General features: G+C 43.5%; 1 protein-coding gene across 6 annotated transcripts in view; it reads right to left on the bottom strand.

Annotated features, from left to right (window-relative positions):
* Window positions 1-7,790: 7,790 nt before the first annotated feature.
* Window positions 7,791-20,232, bottom strand: part of SLC20A2 (solute carrier family 20 member 2) — a 77,276-nt gene continuing 64,834 nt past the window's right edge. For 4 of the 6 annotated variants that reach the window (XM_038399346.1, XM_043512652.1, XM_038399347.2 and 1 more), the window contains exons 9-11: window positions 19,194-19,379; window positions 18,480-18,564; window positions 7,791-9,715 (exon numbers count right to left, since the gene is read on the bottom strand). In XM_038399346.1, the coding sequence (XP_038255274.1) occupies window positions 9,551-9,715; window positions 18,480-18,564; window positions 19,194-19,379 (436 nt within the window). In that variant the 3' untranslated portion in view covers window positions 7,791-9,550. The remainder of the gene's footprint in view (window positions 9,716-18,479; window positions 18,565-19,193; window positions 19,380-20,232) is intronic. The other 2 variants (XM_038399351.1, XM_043512653.1) reach the window with 1 other exon arrangement.

Here is a 20,232-nt window from a genome sequence, read left to right on the forward strand (position 1 = left end):
GTATTTTGTCAGCAGGGTGGGTCTCGTTAAGCAAGTTTCCATTGAACCATCATTTGCTTAATTCCCTTGAACTAATCTGTCCATTGTTTATAGTGGACAGATTAGTTCAAGTCCAACATAATACTTACTGTTAGCTTAACACCTGCAGAGAGCGTGGGATTTAGCTCACTATATACATGTTTTGATTATTATGCGTATTGCAGTAGCACTGAGTCTTGAACTGAGATCACCTCCTCATTGTGCTAGGCACTATGTACACACACACACACACACACACACACACACATACACTCTCACTCTCACACTCTCTCTCTCCCTCCCCCCACCCAAGAGTTCAGAGCCAGAGAGTGGAAGGGGAGACAGAAGGGACGTGACTCACCCATGGCCCGGCAGCAGTCAGAAAATCCTGAGCCCCCCTTTCAGAATGACTCTGCTGTTCCCGTTGTTCTCAGTGAGGGAGGAAAGGGGAATTCTCCACTCTCCTCAGTGGGAGCTGCTGGGTCCTGAGTCCTCTTGAAAATCTGGCCAGTTCTTTTAGGTACGTAGGCGGGAGCTGAGCCCTCTTGAAAATCTGTCTATAAATGCACAGGGCCAAATTCCCTGCTGCCATCACTCCACTGAAGTCAGTGAAGCAAAACCAGCAGAGAATTTGGCCCATTAATATAACTAAATATATAAACTTTAGAAATGTAAACTACATGATCCTTAATTGAGTTAGGTCTAAAACGGCCCTTAAACAGTTTAGCTAGAGAATTCTCTCAGCAATTCAAAGAATCCAAACAGAAGCTGGCAGATAATATTGAAATCACTGAAGGCTCTGGGGAACCTACATATGGAAACCAGTAACCCCACTATGTTGAGAGAGGAGAGCTCTCGGAACAGCCAGTGAGCTCTGGAATATTATTTTAGATCATGAAACAGTGTGTGTTGTTTTTAGCAAGCACATCTGCCAGGCTAAACTTGACAGGTGCGAACTGCTGGGATTTTGTTTGTAATTTTCTGCATGCTAACATGGTTCTTGATAGACCATCCAGCAGCAAAGCAGCTTTGCTGGTTTCTAATAAAGCAAAAGTAGGGCAGACTCTTTAGAAATCCTCTCCCATTTTAAAAAAATCTTCCCAGGTGACATTCTGCAGGGTCCTGTCTCCTCCCAGGACGCTCCTGTCAGTGGATGACAGCGCCGGGGTTACTAAGGAAGGTCATGAGGGACTCTTGAAAGGTCTTTACGGGCCTCAGCCTGCAAGTGTTCTCTGTGTGTGGCTACAGGGGAGGCCCATTGACGTCGAGTGCCTCACCATGTAGGATTGGGGCCAAATGTGATAGAAAAAATACTTGGGGGTAACATTTTCAAAAGTGCCAAGGCCCATTTTTGGACGTGACTGGAGCACCAGGAGCCTACGTGTCAGGGAAAGGCAACAGGAGCTGAGCGCTTTTGAAAATTTTACCCCAATCTAAAAAATTTTCTCCACATACTTCCTACAGTAACCAGTGTCCTCTCCCACTGCTGCTCCTGACCCAGACCCCAGTCCTGCAAGTACTTACACACGTGCTTAACATGAAGCCTGTGAATATTCTGACGGCAATCAATGGGCCCCAAAGCTTGACCCATATCTCATACAGTGGCTCTCCGGAGATCACAGGGGATACGTGTTAATTGACCAAACCTCCTTCCCATGTTCCGTTTCTCAGTTTCCTGCGATTCTCAGGGCAGGTTTTATTGCCGAATTACACCAAGAGGAACCCTGTGAATGAATAGAAAATCAGGATCTCTGCACTCCCTGTAACAATTTATTTAATAGCAATACTTCTACTGAAAGACATGGAGGGCCTGATTTTTTTCCCCAGGACATGTGCAATTACGTGCCTAATATTAATGAATGTGCAACTTCTGAGAGTGTGTGTGCAAATCAAGTCTTTGCGAGTGGCTGGCTAGCTGGCTAAGCAAATAACCCATTTGTGCACACCGCTGCAGCAGCTGCTTGCAGTTGTGTACAGCCATTTTTGAAATCTGCATACCAAGACCAGGGACCTGGACCTTGCTGCTACAGCAGCACCATACCCATTGTTGAGAGAACGTGGAATCTCAGGACAGGGAGAAATAGCATGTTTGCCTTCTATGCCTGGCACAGGAATTTCGTCACAAGCTCCCCCATTCCCTTCTCATCATCAGCAAAGAGCAGCTGAGACCTACCTACCCTTCCTCTAATCCCATGCAAAGGAGAGCAACCCAAAGCGCATCCGATGCATCCGATGAAGTGATCTGTAGCTCACCGAAGCTTATGCTCAAATAAATTTGTTAGTCTCTAAGGTGCCACAAGTCCTCCTCTTCTTTTTTCCAAAGCACATAGGGATCCCAACACATTCCCTGCTTAGCTCAGCTGCTGGACTGTCTTCCAACTCTTTCCCACCTCCAGGTTCATGCCACTTCCTTCCCTGAGCTCTTGATGTGGCCTACGGGTTTCTGGGTTGAGGTCAGGAAATGGCAGCAGAGTCAGCTAGTTGCACAAAGCATAGACCTGGGTGGGTGGAGAGGTGGCTTCTGTTGCCAGTGCTGCTGTTGATTCACTGTGTGACCTTGGGTAAATCACTGCATCTCTTGTGAGGCTTCCCAGGAATATCCAGGGCTGGGAGGCACCTCACTACCACCTGCGCTTAGTGTGAGGACCCTAGGCTGGGCCTGCCAGGGGTCAGTTCCCTGACTCCACCAGCCATGGGCAACACAAGCACTCCCCTTCAGGCTCACAGGCCCTGTTCTTTCTCAACAGGTTAGCGATAGGCACACCCAAACCCTGAGCCTATCAAGCATCTCCCTGGGGTGTGTAGCCCCTGTCCACTGGCCATTCGCAGTATTCACAGATTGGCTGCTTCCGAGGAAATGTGTCCCGAGCTTACCAGTTCCACCTCAGATCCCCGCTCTGCTTAACAGCCAGTACTGGGATGTGACTGTAGTGAAATCAAGACACATGTATTTAACAAAGAACAGAGATTCATGTGATAGCTAGTAGTAGTATTGAAAACAAATGGGTATGTATCAAATAAAATCATAACAGGCATTCTAGACCTTGAGTAGATACTTTCATGTCTTACAGAGCACTGTTCACCCAAGTCCTTGCAGTGTTTTACAGCCAGGCGTGGTTCTGAGCTTCTGTTTATGAGAGGTTACATGTCAGCTTGCTTCCTCAGGGAAAGACTTATGGTGTCTGTCTGCTCCCCAAGCTATATCAGAACAATCCACTGTTCTTATTCATAAACAGGACGCCCCCGATGCTTGTTTTTTCCTGTATATTCCTTTTTGTGTAGACTTCACCATCTCTTCACTCAGCCTCTGGCTCAGGATGCAAATAGGCTTATGCAGTGAGGCACAGAGTGACCAGACAGGGATGTAAGCATCTGTTACCCCCTGTCTGAAAGGAATCTGTCTGAGGCATGTCACCGCCTGGTGCCCCTGTCTCAACTCTTAGGCTTTGAGAACATCATTTCTAGTACTGATATGCAACTCCTTAAATATTGCCCATACGTACATTGCACAGTAATCATGATGACCAGTGGGCTACTGGCTCTCGGTAGAGACTTCGCATGCCTCCCTTTGGTGAATTATTAGCTTCTGTTCCTGGCTCTGCCACTGGCCTGCTGGGTGACCTTAAGCAAAGCAAGTCTCTTCACTGCTCCGTGCCTCAGATTCCCCATCTGTAAGATAGGGATAATGATACTGACCTGCTTGGAAAAGTGCTTTGAGATGTACTGATGAAAAGTGTCATGTCCTCATTTGTAAGGAAGAAGGGACTAACATGGGGAACATGTGAAAAACAAATTATTTTATATTTTACTTCAGCACAGAAAAACGAGAGTCCAGGAGTGTTTAAGGGAGCTTATAATGTTGAAATAAGGACCTAGCTTCTTCCTTCCTGCTATAGAAAATAATCTGCTTAAACATATCTGATTTAAATGAATAAAGAGGAAGAGTTCCAGAATGTCTGTGGGATTTATGATGAATCTCATTGACTTTCAATGGGTCTTATGCGCCTAAATCTCTGAGGAACTTTGGAAAATTTCTCCTGTAGTGCCATAGACTCTTGGACCTAGCCGTTTTGGTCCATCTTTAGAAGGTGTGATGGGACACTTGTACTATTGCCTGATAGTTACTGAGAGCCTCAGAAAGCATGGGCTTTGGGGGGGTAGTTTGGGTGAGTGTCACAATATCCTGTGAAAAACCTTACTGTATTGGAAAAAAGCCTGTGGTAGGATTAGGTGTGTTGGAGGGACAAGTAAATAAAAAGCAAACAGACTGCTCCCCTTTGGCTTGCAACACTGTTTATTTCGGTGCGACCCTGGCTTCAGCTGTTGTGATTGGAGCCTTGTCTATTTATACAATTGCTGGCATCCTGTGTTCATTGATTATATTTCGATGACAATGCAGACAGGTGTAATAGCAGATTGAGAAAAGGGCTTAGTTTGGATACACGGGGTGAAGGTTTTCATGTGCTCTGCCCCCATAATCGAGGCCTGAGCTTCAAAAGGACTCGGCACCCATTTAGGTACCTAAATAAGGGGATTTTGAAAAGAGCACCCAGCAAATCTGGGCCCAATTGCATGTGCTGGGCCTGTCTGGGAATCCTGGCCTTGATCTCCTGGGAGTGGTCAGTAACAAAGGCCACTTGTGTTACTGTTACCTGTTCTCCTGACCAGCACATGCTGTGCTTAACTCATGGACATTGTGTGTTCCAAATCTCCTGAGTTCCTCCACTAAGTCTGGGGAAGTATGTGCTAAACGCTGGCCTGGAAGCCCTGGGGACTCCCCTGCAAAACTGGGGAAGACTCTGAGTGTTGCCTCTCTGGGCCAATATGCCATTATGCCCCATTCTCAGGGTGAAGTGTGATGGATCTATCCTGCAAAGAGTAGAGGCATATGTAACAATGGTGTTCTCTGCGGAAATGCCACAATCGTTACCGTCTCCGAGGCTACATGGTAATGGGGTTTAATAACTGCAATGAGCACTTCTGCTAGTAAGGAATCTCCTTTCTCATTTTGCAAGCCCTGCAGCTCCCTTCTGACACCTTGCCCCCGCGATCTACTTGCTCAGACCCACCCCCATTGACTTTAATGGGCCCAAATTTTTGCAAGAAATTCTCACAAGCTTTTAGCTGAAAATGTTGGAAATCTCAGCTTTTGTTGCACTCTTGTTTTAGGGCCAGATTTTCAAAAGCTCAGTGCCCGGTCTCCTGCTGGCACTGAGCCTTTTTGAAAACTTGAAAACTCCACTTCATGGAGGGGCCTAACTGGGAACTGAACTCCTTAGGCTTGGCTTTGGTCTATAGAGAGCAGACAGGGAGAGACCTACCCCCTCTCTGCCTCAGATGTTCCATGGTTGTGTGGCTTGTTCCATTTGCATGTAAGGGGAGCAAGAATTCCTTCTCCATGTGCTTTTGCAATGGTGTCACTTGCTTTGTTGGTGTGGATGGTGCCATTGCTCCTGGAGTGTTCCTGGCTCATTGTCCTTGACACGTATCCATGTATGAGTGGCTGTCAGCCCAAATGGATTGTCACGTGCCTTCCCAGAAACAATGCACCATCTCAGTTTTGCCCAGAGGTGGAGTAGGACACGACTCGCACAGGACATGCCAGGTGCTTGGTTCAGCTTTGCATCTGACTTGATTGTACTAGTTATTTAGTCACCACTCCAGGCCATTGCGAAAGGAGCCGTGTTTGCTCTGTGGTGTGTAGCACTATGCTTGCCCCATGTTTCTGATTAATGCAGGAAGCAGAGTAGTGGGTGCCTATCCAGGGTCAGCAAACGAGTATCCTGCTGCTGCTGTGTGTCACACACTGTCCCCTCCTGCACAGCTGGGCTGAGACCTGTCTCTGTGCCCTGTTGCATTGTGGCTGGCTCTTGGAGGCTGAGGGTGGCGTGTGTGTGACTGACTCAAGAATGCATTTAATGAAGGTTAGTTCTTTTTGCCAGGGTCCTCTTCTGTGCCATGGCTGTCTGACCCCTGGGAGGCTCTTCTCCCAATTTATCCTGAGGTTGTTTCATGGTGTCTTAGCCTTCTGTGCCTAGATACCCCCTGGGGCCCAGGCTTCCCCTTTCTGAGAATGGTGCAGCTTGTGTGCTCATCCGGAGGGGAAGAGGCTCCTGTCAACGTAAGGCCTGCTGTGGATGTATATTCAGAACTACAGCCACACCGTCGGAAAGCACATCTCATTCAGGACAGCCAAGAGTGCTCTCTCTTCCCACCCCCCCACCCCTTTGAGAAATCTGGCCTGCAGCATCTCACACTGGACTCAGGCCCTTGCGTGAGCTAGAGCTCTAGGCCCCTGGATTGGTGTATATTTATACAAATCATAGAATATGGTGAATTCTTTCAGCAGTCTTCCTAAATCTTACATTCTTAGGATGGGGCTATTACATGGTTTTGTCACTCAGTCACCAACTATAAATCCCATCCATCAAGACCCAAACTCTACAGCTTTTATATAAATTCAGTGTTTGACAATTAAAAACCACTGTTCCATCTGTGACAGACTGAGGCTCTCCTGGGCAAACCTGGTGGAATTATCAAAAACCTTCCTGAATTAAGTTTAATCTCTTTGGGGTCCATTGCATGAAACATACCATTGTGTAGGTGTTTTGTATGTAGTTCTTCTAGAAGGAGGGGGAAGCTAAAGTCATTCCTCTGGTGATCAGCCCTTTGAAGCCACCCCTGGAGAGGTGGGCATGAATTAGTTCACGCTGGATTCTCCAGGGACCAACAGACAAAAAGGGTTTGGGGATAAATAGCTCAGGATAAATTAGCTCCAGCAAATGGACAGGACACCTGGTCCATGGAGTAGCCCAATCCTAAGGTGAGGCTGGAAGGACTGGGCCTAGAGGCCTAATAAAGACCATGCTAGTTCTGAGCTGAAGCTGTGGTGAACTTGAAACCACAAGACCACCTCTTGGATGGGGTTTTTAAGGCCTGTTCCTGCCAGAGGCCTGTTAGATCTGCGGTGAGCTCTGGTAAGCTTATTAGTATGCATGTAGGTTCTTTTGTTATTGTTTTCTTTGTAGTGCTTTTACCTTATGAATAAAATTGCATAGGAAGTGCTGTGTGGTACCTTATAATGGTGGGCAATTGCACTTTTGGTCTCTGAATACAAAATAAGCAGGCCTGCTTAGGCAGAGTCTCTTGCTTGGGATTTCACAGTATAGTCAGGGGATGTGAAGCCTGGAAATACCCAGGGCAGAAGGGATTGAGATGCGGGTCTCCGTTCAAGAGCCCAGTGACCCTGAAGCCCAGAGTGGGTGCCCTTGCTACACCACAGAGAGGGATTACAGGGGCAGTGCCCTTGAAGCATGATACCATCATGATGGAAATGTTTGTGGCTTCCACTGAAGGGGAGTTTCCCTAGAGTGCCCTGTTTGAGCCAGACAGCAGGGCAGGAGTTGCTGAATACATGGCAGTATCAAGGGGACACCTTAATATGCATCCACCCATGACACTTGCGACAGAAGCCCTCACTGGACCAGGCTGTGGTGATTCAGGAGAGAGTTGGGTGTGTGCTGGGATTGCCAGACCACCAGAAATCATGGAAGGGGTTGTTTGCTGTACATAGAGCTCTTTTATTTGAGCTATTACTATGCGATTGTCAAAATCTATCCAAGGACTCAAGTGGATAAAAACAACCAGGATCTGAACAAATACAAAGTGTAAGTTCTAGCTGCCCACAGTAAGAAATCTTTAGCACTTGTGCCCTTTCCAGTCATGTCTGATGCAGATGAGTAACGTTCAAAAAATTCACAAGGCAAACAAACTAGGGGCTATTTATCTTTTTATTATAAATTTAGTATGAATGACCAATGGAAAAAGTCATAACAGAGTACCAAGAATGTTTGTCTATCAAAATTTTAGCAGCATTTAAACAGTACTAGGTTCCCATCTCCATCCAAACACTGTCTTCCACCCCCAGAACAGTAACCTCAGCCTGAATGGCATCAAGACTTCTAGGCTGAGATTTAAGCCACGCTTGTTCCATGTAATCCTCTGCACTGCTGTGACAATCTCAACCTTAACATGTGTATCCACAGACTCTGTTCCTCTCGGGCCAGACTCTCATCCCCGCACAGGTCGTGTCTACACCACAATCTACAGTGTGATTGCAGACTGGCTAAAAACAGCAGGGTAGGCGAGGAATGCAAGATTGTACCCAGCCTGCACCAAGGCCTGTGCCACCACATCTACATTGCTACTTTCTGCCATGTCTGCCTGCACTGCAGTCACACCTCAGATTGCAGTGTAGACCTGCCCTTAGTCACAATGAGCAGCATCTTATTCCACTGGAGAACACAGGGCTACGTGGGGAGGAGGGTTCTACTCAACATGCAAACCTGGCCCTAGAGTGTTTGTTAGTATCCATAACACAGGCTGATCCAATAGTCTCAATTACACAACTGTACTCCTGAAAGCAATTCATTCATGGGGCAGGGCCCATTATTATTCATTACTTTCCAATCCCCAAGTGCCAGGCACACTTATTACCTACCTACCTTCCTCAATTTCTATGCGTGACTTTAGAATACTGGCCATGTAATCATCCACCCATTTCTCTGATATTCTGTGGTGGAGACCTACCAGGGAAGGAGAAGATATTTAAGGCTTGATCTTGCTCCTGTTCAGCTTGATGGCAGGACTGAGTTCAGATTTGACAGGGGTGAGGGAAGATGGAAGATGAATATTAAGTGTATTTCAGATTCAAAACATAATTAAGTTAGTTGACTAATCACATGAACAGTAGTGTTAAACATACAGAATAACGAGAACAGGCATAACTGTAAAATATTTTTTTGCTAGTTACAATCAAACATGAACAGTACTATCCCAGCTTTGCTGGTGATAGCTTAGTGAAAACAATCTTTAATTAGTAGTGGGAACACACAGGTTGGCAACAACATAACTCTAGCAAGCTATTTCCTTGCTTCTTTGGTACTTTCTAAACTTTCTTATCCAAAAATATATAAGGGAAATGCACCATTAAAAAGTTACTGTTTGTAAGTATTTACAAAAGCAGTTGCCATATAGTATCGTACACAAAGATCAATCTGATATGAACAAAGTTATCTTACGAAAAGCACTTATGCACATGTTTTGTTCCAGTACCTTTTAACTTTAAAAAAATTCATGTTATGCAATCCTGTACCTCGCTTTATCTTATATCAAATAGACAAGAAACATTTCCCAATCCATATTCTTCTTTAAAAGATTAAAAAAATCGCCACTGAAATGTTACATTATGTACAAACTTTACTAAATATTAAATTCTAGGCAATATTTTCACCCCACTTATAATATAACTTAGGTACTATTCCCTACTATATGCATATATTTCTTTAATATATAAGAACGGCACCACATTATATCACCATGTCACCAACATGACACACTGTTATTTACAGTAGATAAGAAGTTAGATATGGAAGATGAATCCTTTTTGACTAGCACTTCCGTTGGACAGGTTAGCAGAGTCTCTTCTGCTCCCTCTCCTCCCCCCATGGGTGTTTCGTGGGGAAGTGGCAATTCAGACATAGGGCAGAATCCCATACATCAAGATCGCCATGACTCCAGCACTGAACAAGCCAGCGACAGGAACCGTCACAAACCAGGCCAGAAAGATGTTGCGGAACAGACGCCAGTCAACAGCCTTCTTTGAACGTATCCAGCCGACTGCCACCACTGAACCAACCTTAGGAGTTTGAGAAGAGGGTTAAGGAGATACAAGGTTAACATCAAAAAACCTCTAAGAGACTTCTATGATCAACCCAGTGCCAATCAGCTGATACCCGGTAATGTAAGTAGCCAAGATCTTAAAATAATGCAGACTTCAGTGAAGACTGATGCTTTGTTAAAGGATGGCTGGAATTTAACACTTGCCGGTTGCTGGGGTTAAAAAAAAAAAAAATGAAGAAAAAACTCGCCCAGCAGCTGACTCTTAAAAGTCTTTCGTAGTATATGCATCAACTTAAAGCCAGCTTAATTAGATTCCGGTATCTCAGTCAAATGGCAATTAACTCTACTCGTATAAATGCAATTCTATGTGCCTCTGCCTTTTTAGGCCGCAATCCTGCAATGAGCTCTATTTAGGCAGAGCACTGCACCCACCTAGAGCCTGTTGACTTCAATAGGCCCTGCATGGGCAAAGGGATCTTACTCTGTTGGGCTCGTTGCAGAATTGAGGCCTTAGACTGAGAGCTATTTGGTGCAAGGACTGAGTTGTCCTTGGTGTTTGCCAAACATCTGCACATTTTGAGTGCTACTGAAATCTAAAAAATAAAAACCTATTCAGTCTGTCAAGTATGTTTTCTAGTGTAAAACCTGGACTCCTGTGCCAACCACTAATCACAGCAACTCTCCTTGTATCAAATGTTCATAGCCCTTCCTACAAATGACTAGACCAGCCTGATGATGTGGGGAGTTCAATCAGCGTGGACATCGAGGCAAGAGGGTGTTAACAGAGAAATACCCTTTGAGGAATAGTTAACAGAAGGGTTTGGCAGATCAACTTTGTGTATGTACTACTGTACGGGAGATAGTTTTTTAAGTATTGTAGCAATGGTGGCTTACTTCAGCAAAGTAAAACACCACCTACGGCCAGCAATGGACTAGAGGAATGTTTTATTCATCTCAGGAAATAGTGTCCAGAGGATTACGGCAGGATTACAAATTAATAACTGGGACATAGAGTTCCTCTGGCCCGAGAAGTAATGCAATTAATGATGTAGCCACTTGAGGACATAAAACATTTGTTAGTAACAGCACAACTCTTATTAGCTGGGAACTGGAAACAGAAAACTCTTCTCTGCTAGGAAGTGACTTTTTGGGATCTAGCAGTAACTGGTACATTACTGCATCAGAATAAGACTCAGCAAGGGAGACAGTTAAAATCTAACTTCCTTTCACTACATTTTCAGATCAGGAAATTCTACCGCTACAAGTCCACTTTTTCGAGTATGAAATAAATCGTTTGAGATTGAAGTTTCTCGGGGATGGGGGGAACCCAACAATTTTAAAATAGTTTGTGGAAACAAGCATGTCCAGGAAGATTTTCTAAATTGTTTTTTCTTTCTACTCCTGAAGCAGCAACTTGCGCCTCCTCGGCTGGTATAAAATCAGTGTAACTCCATAGAAGCCAATGGTGAAATAGCAATAAATCCTTCCAACATGGAAGAAAGAAAAAATTCCACAGACTGAATTTAATGGTGCATGAGGCTTTTTTTAAACAACTAACAAAATCATTTAAAGCGCAGGACTTGGTGGTGATGGGGGACTTCAGCTACCCAGCCATCAGTTGGGAAAATAACGCAGCAGGGCACATATTATCCAACAAGTTCTTGGAATGTATTGGAGACATTTTTTATTTCGGAAGGTGAAGAAAGCAACTGGGGAGAGGTTGTAGATGTGATTTTGACAAATAGGGAGGAACTGGTTGAGAATTTGAAAGTGGAAGGCAGCTTGGCTGAAAGTGATCGTGAAATGATAAGAGTTCATGATTCTAAGGAATGATAGAGAAAACAGTACAATAAAGATAATGGATTTCAAGAAGGCAGACTTTTTAGCAAACTCAGAGAGTTGGTAGGTAAGATCCCATGGGAAGCAAGTCTAAGGGGAAAAACAGTTAAAGAGAATTGGCAGTTTTTCGAAGAGACATTATTAAGGGTACGACAGCAAACTATTCCACTGAGTAGGAAAGATAGGAAATATGGTTAGAGAGCATCCTGGCTTAACCAGGAGATCTTCAATGATCTGAAACTCAAAAATGAGCCCTAAAAAAGTGGAAACTAGGTCAAATTACAAAGGATGAATATGAAAAAACTCCAGCACAATCATGTAGGGACAAAATGAAATTAAACTATCTAGAGACACAAAGGGAAACAAGAAAACATTCAACATATACAAGCAAGAGGAAGACCAAGGACAGGGTAGGCCCATTACTCAGTGATAGGGAAAAGACAATAACAGAAAATGTGGAAATGGCAGAAGTGCTAAATGACTATTTTATTTGTTTTCACCAAAAAGTTTAGTAGCGATTGAACATCTAACATAGTGAATACCAGTGATAATGAGGTAGGATCTGAGGCTATAATAGAGAAAAAACAAGTTTAAAAATTACTTAGGCAAGTTAGATGTCTTCAGGTCAGCAGGCCAGATGAAATACATCCTAGAATACTCAAGTTGCTGACTGAGGAGATATCTGAGCCATTAGCGATTATCTTTGAAAACTCATGGAAGGCAGGAGAGATTCCAGAGGACTGGAAGAGGGCAAATAATAAAAAGGGGAATAAGGATAACCCGGGAGATTATAATCCAGTCATTTTAACTTCAGTACCCAGAAATATAATGGAGCAAATAACAATGCACATCAATTTGCAACCCCCTAGAAAGTAACAAGGTGATAAGTAACAGTCAAGAACAAATCATGTCAAACCAACCTGATAGCTTTCTTTGACAGGGTAACAAGCCTTGTGGATGGGGGGAAGTGGTAGATGTGGTATATCTTGACTTTAGTAAGGCTTTTGATATCATCTCTCATGACTGTCTCAGAAACAAACTAGGAAAATACAATTTAGATGGAGTACTATAAGGTGGGTGCATAACTGGTTGGGAATCCATTCCCAGAGTAGTTATCAGTGATTCATAGTCAAGCTGGAAGAGCATATCAAATGGGGTGCTACAGGGATCAGTCCTGGGTCTGGGTCTGTTCAATATCTTCATAAATGATGTAGATAATAGCATAGTGAGCACACTTATAAAGCTTGGGACGATACCAAGTTGGGAGAGGATAGCAAGTGTTTTGAAGGACAGCATTAAAATTCAAAATGATCTGAACAAACTGGAGAAATTGTCTGAAGTTAAAAGGATGAAATTCAATAAAGACAAATGTAAAGTATTCCACTTAGGTAGGAACAATCAATTGCACCCATACAAAATGGGAGATGACTGCCTAGGAAGGAGTACTGTGGAAAGGGATTTGTGAATTATAATGGACCACAAGGTAACTATGAGTCAAGAGTATACCACTGTTGCAAAAAAAGTGATCATCATCATTCTCGGATGTATTAGCAGGAGTGTTGTAAGCGAGACACAAGTAGTAAATTTTCCGCTCTATACTGCACTGATAAGGCCTTAGCTGGAGTATTGTGTCCCATTCTGGGAGCCACATTTCAGGAAAGATGTGGACAAATTGGAGGAAGACCAGAGGAGAGCAACAAAAATGATTTAAAGGTCTAGAAAACATGACCTATGAGGGAAGATTGAAAAAACTGGTTTGTTTAGTCTGGAGAAGAGAAGACCAAGAGGGGACATGATGACATTTAAGTACATAAAAGGTTGTTACAAGGAGGAGCGAGAAAAATTGTTCTCCTTAACCTCTGAGGATAGGACAAGAAGCAACGGGCTTAAATTGCAGCAAGGGCAGTTTAGGTTGGACATTAGGAAAAACTTCCTAACTGTCAGGATAGTTAAGCACTGGAATAAATTGCCTAGGGAGGTTGTGGAATCTCTGTCATTGGAGGTTTTTAAGAACAGATTAGACAAACATCTGCCAGGAATGGTCTAGTTATTATTTAGTCCTGCTTTGAGTGCACAGGACGGGACGAGTTGATCTACTGAAGTCTCTTCCAGTCCTACACTTGTGTCCAAAAAACAGGTTCTTTCAAGGCTCTTTATAATGTTCCCTAGTACACTTTAATGCAGAACTCTCTCAAACAGCACTACATTAAAGCACTCTAGTGAACCTTTAGTACGCACCAGCACTACATGGACCAATTAATGTGCAACGTATTAGTGCACTTTAGAAATCACACCACCACAGTCCACATTACTGCTCTGTGTAAACAAGCCCTTAGATACAAGTAAACATGTCTGGTGTTTATTGGATAAAAATCAGGTGTTTTGTCTGTCTGTTTTTGACATTGGGGTGTTTTATCAGTTAAAACTTACAATCAGAACCCCTATGTATATTATACATTTCACACAACTTTTGTATCAACTTGTATTTCCAATCTATTGTGTAAGACTGACATTTGATACAGTAACCTGGTTTAGTGTCAGGTTTCAGAGTAGCGGCCGTGTTAGTCTGTATTCGCAAAAAGAAAAGGAGTACTTGTGGCACCTTAGAGACTAACAAATTTATTTGAGCATAAGCTTTCATGAGCTACAGCTCATTTCATCGGATGCATTCAGTGGAAAATACAGTGGGGAAATTTATATACACAGAGAACATGAAACAATGGGTGTTACCATACACACTAATGAGAGTGATCAGGTAAGCTGAGCTATTACCAGCAGGAGAGCGGGGGAGGAGGGAAAGCCTTTCGTAGTGATAATCAAGGTCGGCCATTTCCAGCAGTTGACAAGAACATCTGAGGAACAGCGGGGGGGGGGGGGGAGGAGGAATAAACATGGGGAAATAGTTTTACTTTGTGTAATGACTCATCCATTCCCAGTCTCTATTCAAGCCTAAGTTAATTGTATCCAGTTTGCAAATTAATTCCAATTCAGCAGTCTCTTGTTGGAGTCTGTTTTTGAAGTTTTTTTTGTCGAAGGATAGCCACCCTCAGGTCTGTAATCGAGTGACCGGAGAGATTGAAGTGTTCTCCAACTGGTTTTTGAATGTTATAATTCTTGACGTCTGATTTGTGTCCATTCATTCTTTTACGTAGAGACTGTCCAGTTTGACCAATGTACATGGCAGAGGGGCATTGCTGGCACACGATGGCATATATCACATTGGTAGATGCGCAGGTGAACGAGCCTCTGATAGTGTAGCTGATGTGACTAGGCCCTATGATGGTGTCCCCTGAATAGATATGTGGACAGAGTTGGCAACGGGCTTTGTTGTAAGGATAAGTTCCTGGGTTAGTGGTTCTGTTGTGTGGTGTGTGGTTGATGGTGAGTATTTCCTTCAGATTGGGGGGCTCTCTGTAAGCAAGGACTGGCCTGTCTCCCAAGATCTGTGAGAGTGATGGGTTGTCCTTCAGGATAGGTTGTAGATCCTTGATGATGCGTTGGAGAGGTTTTAGTTGGGGGCTGAAGGAGATGGCTAGTGGCGTTCTGTTATTTTCTTTGTTGGGCCTGTCCTGTAGTAGGTGACTTCTGGGTACTCTTCTGGCTCTGTCAATCTGTTTCTTCACTTCAGCAGGTGGGTATTGTAGTTGTAGGAATGCACGATAGAGATCTTGTAGGTGTTTGTCTCTGTCTGAGGGGTTGGAGCAAATGCGGTTGTATTGTAGAGCTTGGCTGTAGACAATGGATCGTGTAGTATGATCTGGATGAAAGCTAGAGGCATGTAGGTAGGAATAGCGGTCAGTAGGTTTCCGATATAGGGTGGTGTTTATGTGACCATCGCTTATTAGCACTGTAGTGTCCAAGAAGTGGATCTCTTGTGTGGACTGGTCCAAGCTGAGGTTGACGGTGGGATGGAAATTGTTGAAATCATGGTGGAATTCCTCAAGGGCTTCCTTTCCATGGGTCCAGATGATGAAGATGTCATCAATGTAGCGCAAGTAGAGTAGGGGCATTAGGAGACGAGAGCTGAGGAAGCGTTGTTCTAAGTCAGCCATAAAAATGTTGGCATACTCTGGGGCCATGCGGGTACCCATCGCAGTGCTGCTGATTTGAAGGTATACATCGTCCCCAAATGTGAAATAGTTATGGGTGAGGACAAAGTCACAAAGTTCAGCCACCAGGTTAACCGTGACATTATCGGGGATACTGTTCCTGACGGCTTGTAGTCCATCTTTGTGTGGAATGTTGGTGTAGAGGCTTCTACATCCATAGTGGCTAGGATGGTGTTTTTAGGAAGATCACCAATGGATTGTAGTTTCCTCAGGAAGTCAGTGGTGTCTCGAAGATAGCTGGGAGTGCTGGTAACGTAGGGCCTGAGGAGGGAGTCTACATAGCCAGACAATCCTGCTGTCAGGGTGCCAATGCCAATGCCATCATGTGCCAGCAATGCCCCTCTGCCATGTACATTGGTCAAACTGGACAGTCTCTACGTAAAAGAATGAATGGACACAAATCAGACGTCAAGAATTATAACATTCAAAAACCAGTTGGAGAACACTTCAATCTCTCTGGTCACTCGATTACAGACCTAAGAGTGGCCATCCTTCAACAAAAAAGCTTCAAAAACAGACTGCAACGAGAGACTGCTGAATTGGAATTAATTTGCAAACTGGATACAATTAACTTAGGCTTGAATAGAGACTGGGAATGGATGAGTCATTACACAAAGTAAAACTATTTCCCCATGTTATTTCTCCCCCCCACCCCACCCCCCACTGTTCCTCAGATATTCTTGTTAACTGCTGGAAATAGCCTACCTTGCTTGTCACCAGGAAAGGTTTTCCTTCTCCCCCCCCCCCCGCTTCTGGTGATGGCTTATCTTAAGTGATCACTCTCCTTACAGTGTGTATGATAAAACCCATTGTTTCATGTTCTCTATGTGTGTATATAAATCTCCCCTCTGTATTTCCCACCAAATGCATCCGATGAAGTGAGCTGTAGCTCACGAAAGCTTATGCTCAAATAAATTTGTTAGTCTCTAAGGTGCCACAAGGACTCCTTTTCTTTCTGGTTTAGTGTGTAAGCAAGATGTAACTTTTAGTTTTTTCTTGGAATTTAAAAAGATATCAGCAATGACGGCATTGGTAAATCCAGCTCTAAACATTATTAAAGTTTAGTTTATTAATAATGATTTTGATGGATTAAAGATTAGGAAAGCAGTTAAAACTTCAAAAGAGAAAAACTAAAACGGTTTGTAGATATTTGATGACAGCTACCTTCAGATTGGTTTCAAACCAGTGCAGTTTGCCTTTATATGCTCTGCTTAACTACAGATGTATAGAACAAGTAGTTCTGTATTCAACAGTGGTGCCTGCTAAAATACACACTTCTGTACAGAGGATGTTTATAACATCCATTTTTCATTGTTATTTCAGTGCTGGACAAGCTAATCAAATCTGCCTGTCACGTTCAGTACAAGCTATTCAGAAGCCCCTGTGTGTTAAATCGTAGACTTCATGGATTAGAATAAATACAGGTTAACTATTAAAAGCCCAGTTTGAGTAACTTTCTGGCATGCGAACCAATGGCCAAAACCGAAAGTTCCAGGGTCTGCTGCTACAATTGGCTCCTTGTGGATGGAACCTGCTTGGCTCACAAATGTTATACCTTGCAACAGCCGAAAGGTGCTGAACGTTTGAGGGTTAGTGACTAAAGCCACAGGGACTCTGTGCCTTCCTGGCTCTCTCCCCAGGGACAGGGGTCTGGCTGTTGCAAAACTACAGATTTTTTCCTTTTAAATTTCAGAACTTCTCACGGAATAGGAATGTTGCATTCCTACTCGCGATAGTTAGCAATTGAAGCTAATTGTCTGAACACTACATGTTGCATGTACACTGTATGAGAGTTCCCTCATGCTTTATTGAGGATGCTCAACATAAGACCGCTAAACTTATGTTAACCTGACTACCTAAGTCTACAATAAGGCGTAAATGTAACATTGTGAACAGTAAACTACACTACTACACTGGTCAGATTCACACTGCCCAAATTAACATTATGATAAGAACCTTAAACTTTCCACCCTTTTGTGCAATTGCTCAGTTTTAACTTTGCATCTGTGTAGTTCTTTTGAATGTAATCTTTTTTTTGTTTGTGGTCATCAAAATCTATTTGGTGCAAAACATAATGAAGGCAAAATGCAACAATCAGTATTTCTCATAATTTGACTGTTCTAGATTGATATTATCACTGCAAACTCCAATACCTTGCAATGAGTGGAGCTTATTGGAATACCCACATTTGAGGCTACAAGTACTGTTAGCGCACACATTACTTCAATGCAAAATCCACTGTGAAGAAATAAAAAAAGATAGATGGAAATGTTGTAGTATAAGAGTTACATGAAGGAAATCCCATGCCATGCACTTATCAAGACAGTGAAGTATGAACGATGGAAGGTGTCATAGCTTCTGAACACGCAGGAATGCTACAGATCTAGGGTCAAATGGCATGATCAAAGGAAAGCACATCAGCTACTTCTACTCCCAACATACTATGAAACTGTTTAATTTTGCTTGTGATCATTCTCTCTTTAGAGCTGTGGATGACATATTTGTGAAGGGTCACTTTGGGCAGAGCCTATCGAGTTCAAACCCTGTATGTTCCTATGCCCCAGTTACAACTGATTCTCAATCTGAAAATCAAAAATGTATTTTTTACAGTAAACATTTCCAGTTCTACATTGATGGAAATATCTTATTTTTTTGTTTTTGGAAGAACACAACTTGGCCATGCCTCAAAATAAATTTGATTTTGCCTTGCAGAAGAGAACTATTTCAGCTTTTTCCTGCATTGAATCATGCCATTGTACAGCGACCTGAGCAGCAAACTTAAAGATGTACAGTCCAGACTGCCATGACTGCAGTCACATGGCAAAAGCATACCTTGCAGTGTGTAGTACTGACAGGAAGTCCAACATTGGAAGCTACCACAACTGTGAACGCCGAAGCCAACTCAATAGTGAATCCACTGCAGGAAGCATAAGAAAACACTTCACAGTCACTCTTTGTAACAGTTTGGACTGACACCATGCAGTGTGCCAATGTCTTACCAGTATCTTCTTCAACTGTTTACCTCCAACTGAATTGGTCATAGAATTACATTGGGAGAACAATGGACTACTGAATAATGGAAACAATACACACTAGTTATCTGCATTAAATTGGTTGCACAGCTCACTGTTTCAGGCCGTTTTACTACTCTACAGTCCAGTGAATCATGCTTAATTAGTCATTAGGTTAGTGGCAGCAGGGGTCTAGTATGTATTAAAGCAAAAATAAGAGTCAGATTAATATTTTTTAATGTTATGAAACACATGAGGAAAAGCTAATTCTGTCGTTTCCAAATTTCATAGTTTCCCATGTTAATTAGGACAGCAGTAGAATACTTTTGTCAACTAGACCTCTACAATTCAATTCATACCACATTAAGTTACAGGGATTTTTTAACAAAGTAAAGGGTCAAAACAAGTTACCATTAGAATCAAATCAAAAGCAAACCCAGCAGTCCACACAATTAAAAACAAAACTACAGCAGCCATTTCTCAAACTACATCCTATTAGAAATTCAGGCAATCAAATTAGTAATCTTGTACATACCTCGAAGGAGTGATTGGCGTGAGGTCTTTACCCATAGTCTGGATAACTCTTCTACCCCAGACCCAGAGACCTACACAGATCCCAACACCTCCATAAAACAGCAGCCAGACAGGAGTCACAGCTTCTTGCATTACACCTCCTTGTTCATATATAAGCCAGAGAGCTACCAGAGGACCAATTGCATTGCTGAGAAAATAAAATCATTACATCGGGGTTATAAAAACAGAGGTAAGTGCTCTTCAACAAGTCACATTTATCATATCATTTTTCTCCAAAACTGTGACATTATTCTAATCCCACCACACAAAATAGATTAAAACTTCGTACAATGTCATTTGTAAGGACAACTGCTGCGTGTGACAAATGTGATCAAAGCCAAATTCTGGAGCCCCTTGTTGCCTACATTTCACTGCTGATCACTATGGCAGAAATTGACAGAAGTTTCTATTACGCAAATAATTTTCCAGAAATGCTAGATAGTTGGTAACCTTATAGATGTTGCTCCTGGAGCAACTGCTCTTTCTGCTGCACTGCAGGTATCAAAAGGTGCTCTATCTGGCTGGACAAGTGTCCCCACAATTTTGTTAAAACAGAATTTTAAATTAAATCCATTTCACCAAAGGTGGGGGAGAAAATAGACTCAGATTCATAGGCCAGAAGGAACCATTCGATCGTCTAACCCGATTTCCTACATACCATAGAAAAGGGGTGGGCAAACTACTGCCGGTGAGCCGGATCCGGCCCCTCAGGGCTTTGGATCCAGCCTGTGGAATTGCCCCCCATGGTGCCGCAGGCCCCATGCCGCTCTCAAAAGCGGCCGGCACCATGTCCCTGAGGCCCGGGGGGGCGCAAGAGGGCTACATGCATTGCCCTTGCCTCCAGGCACCACCCCTTGCAGCTCCCATTGGCCGGGAACGGGGAACCGCGGCCAATGGGAGCTTCGGGGGAGCTACCTGGAGGCACGGCAAAGGCAGGGCCCGGAGCCCTGTGCCCCCCGCTCCCCCAGAGGCTGTGCAGGGATGTGGTTTCGGCCACTTCA

This window comes from Dermochelys coriacea, chromosome 4 (genome assembly GCF_009764565.3).
Source record: "Dermochelys coriacea isolate rDerCor1 chromosome 4, rDerCor1.pri.v4, whole genome shotgun sequence".
Taxonomy (NCBI): domain Eukaryota; kingdom Metazoa; phylum Chordata; order Testudines; family Dermochelyidae; genus Dermochelys; species Dermochelys coriacea.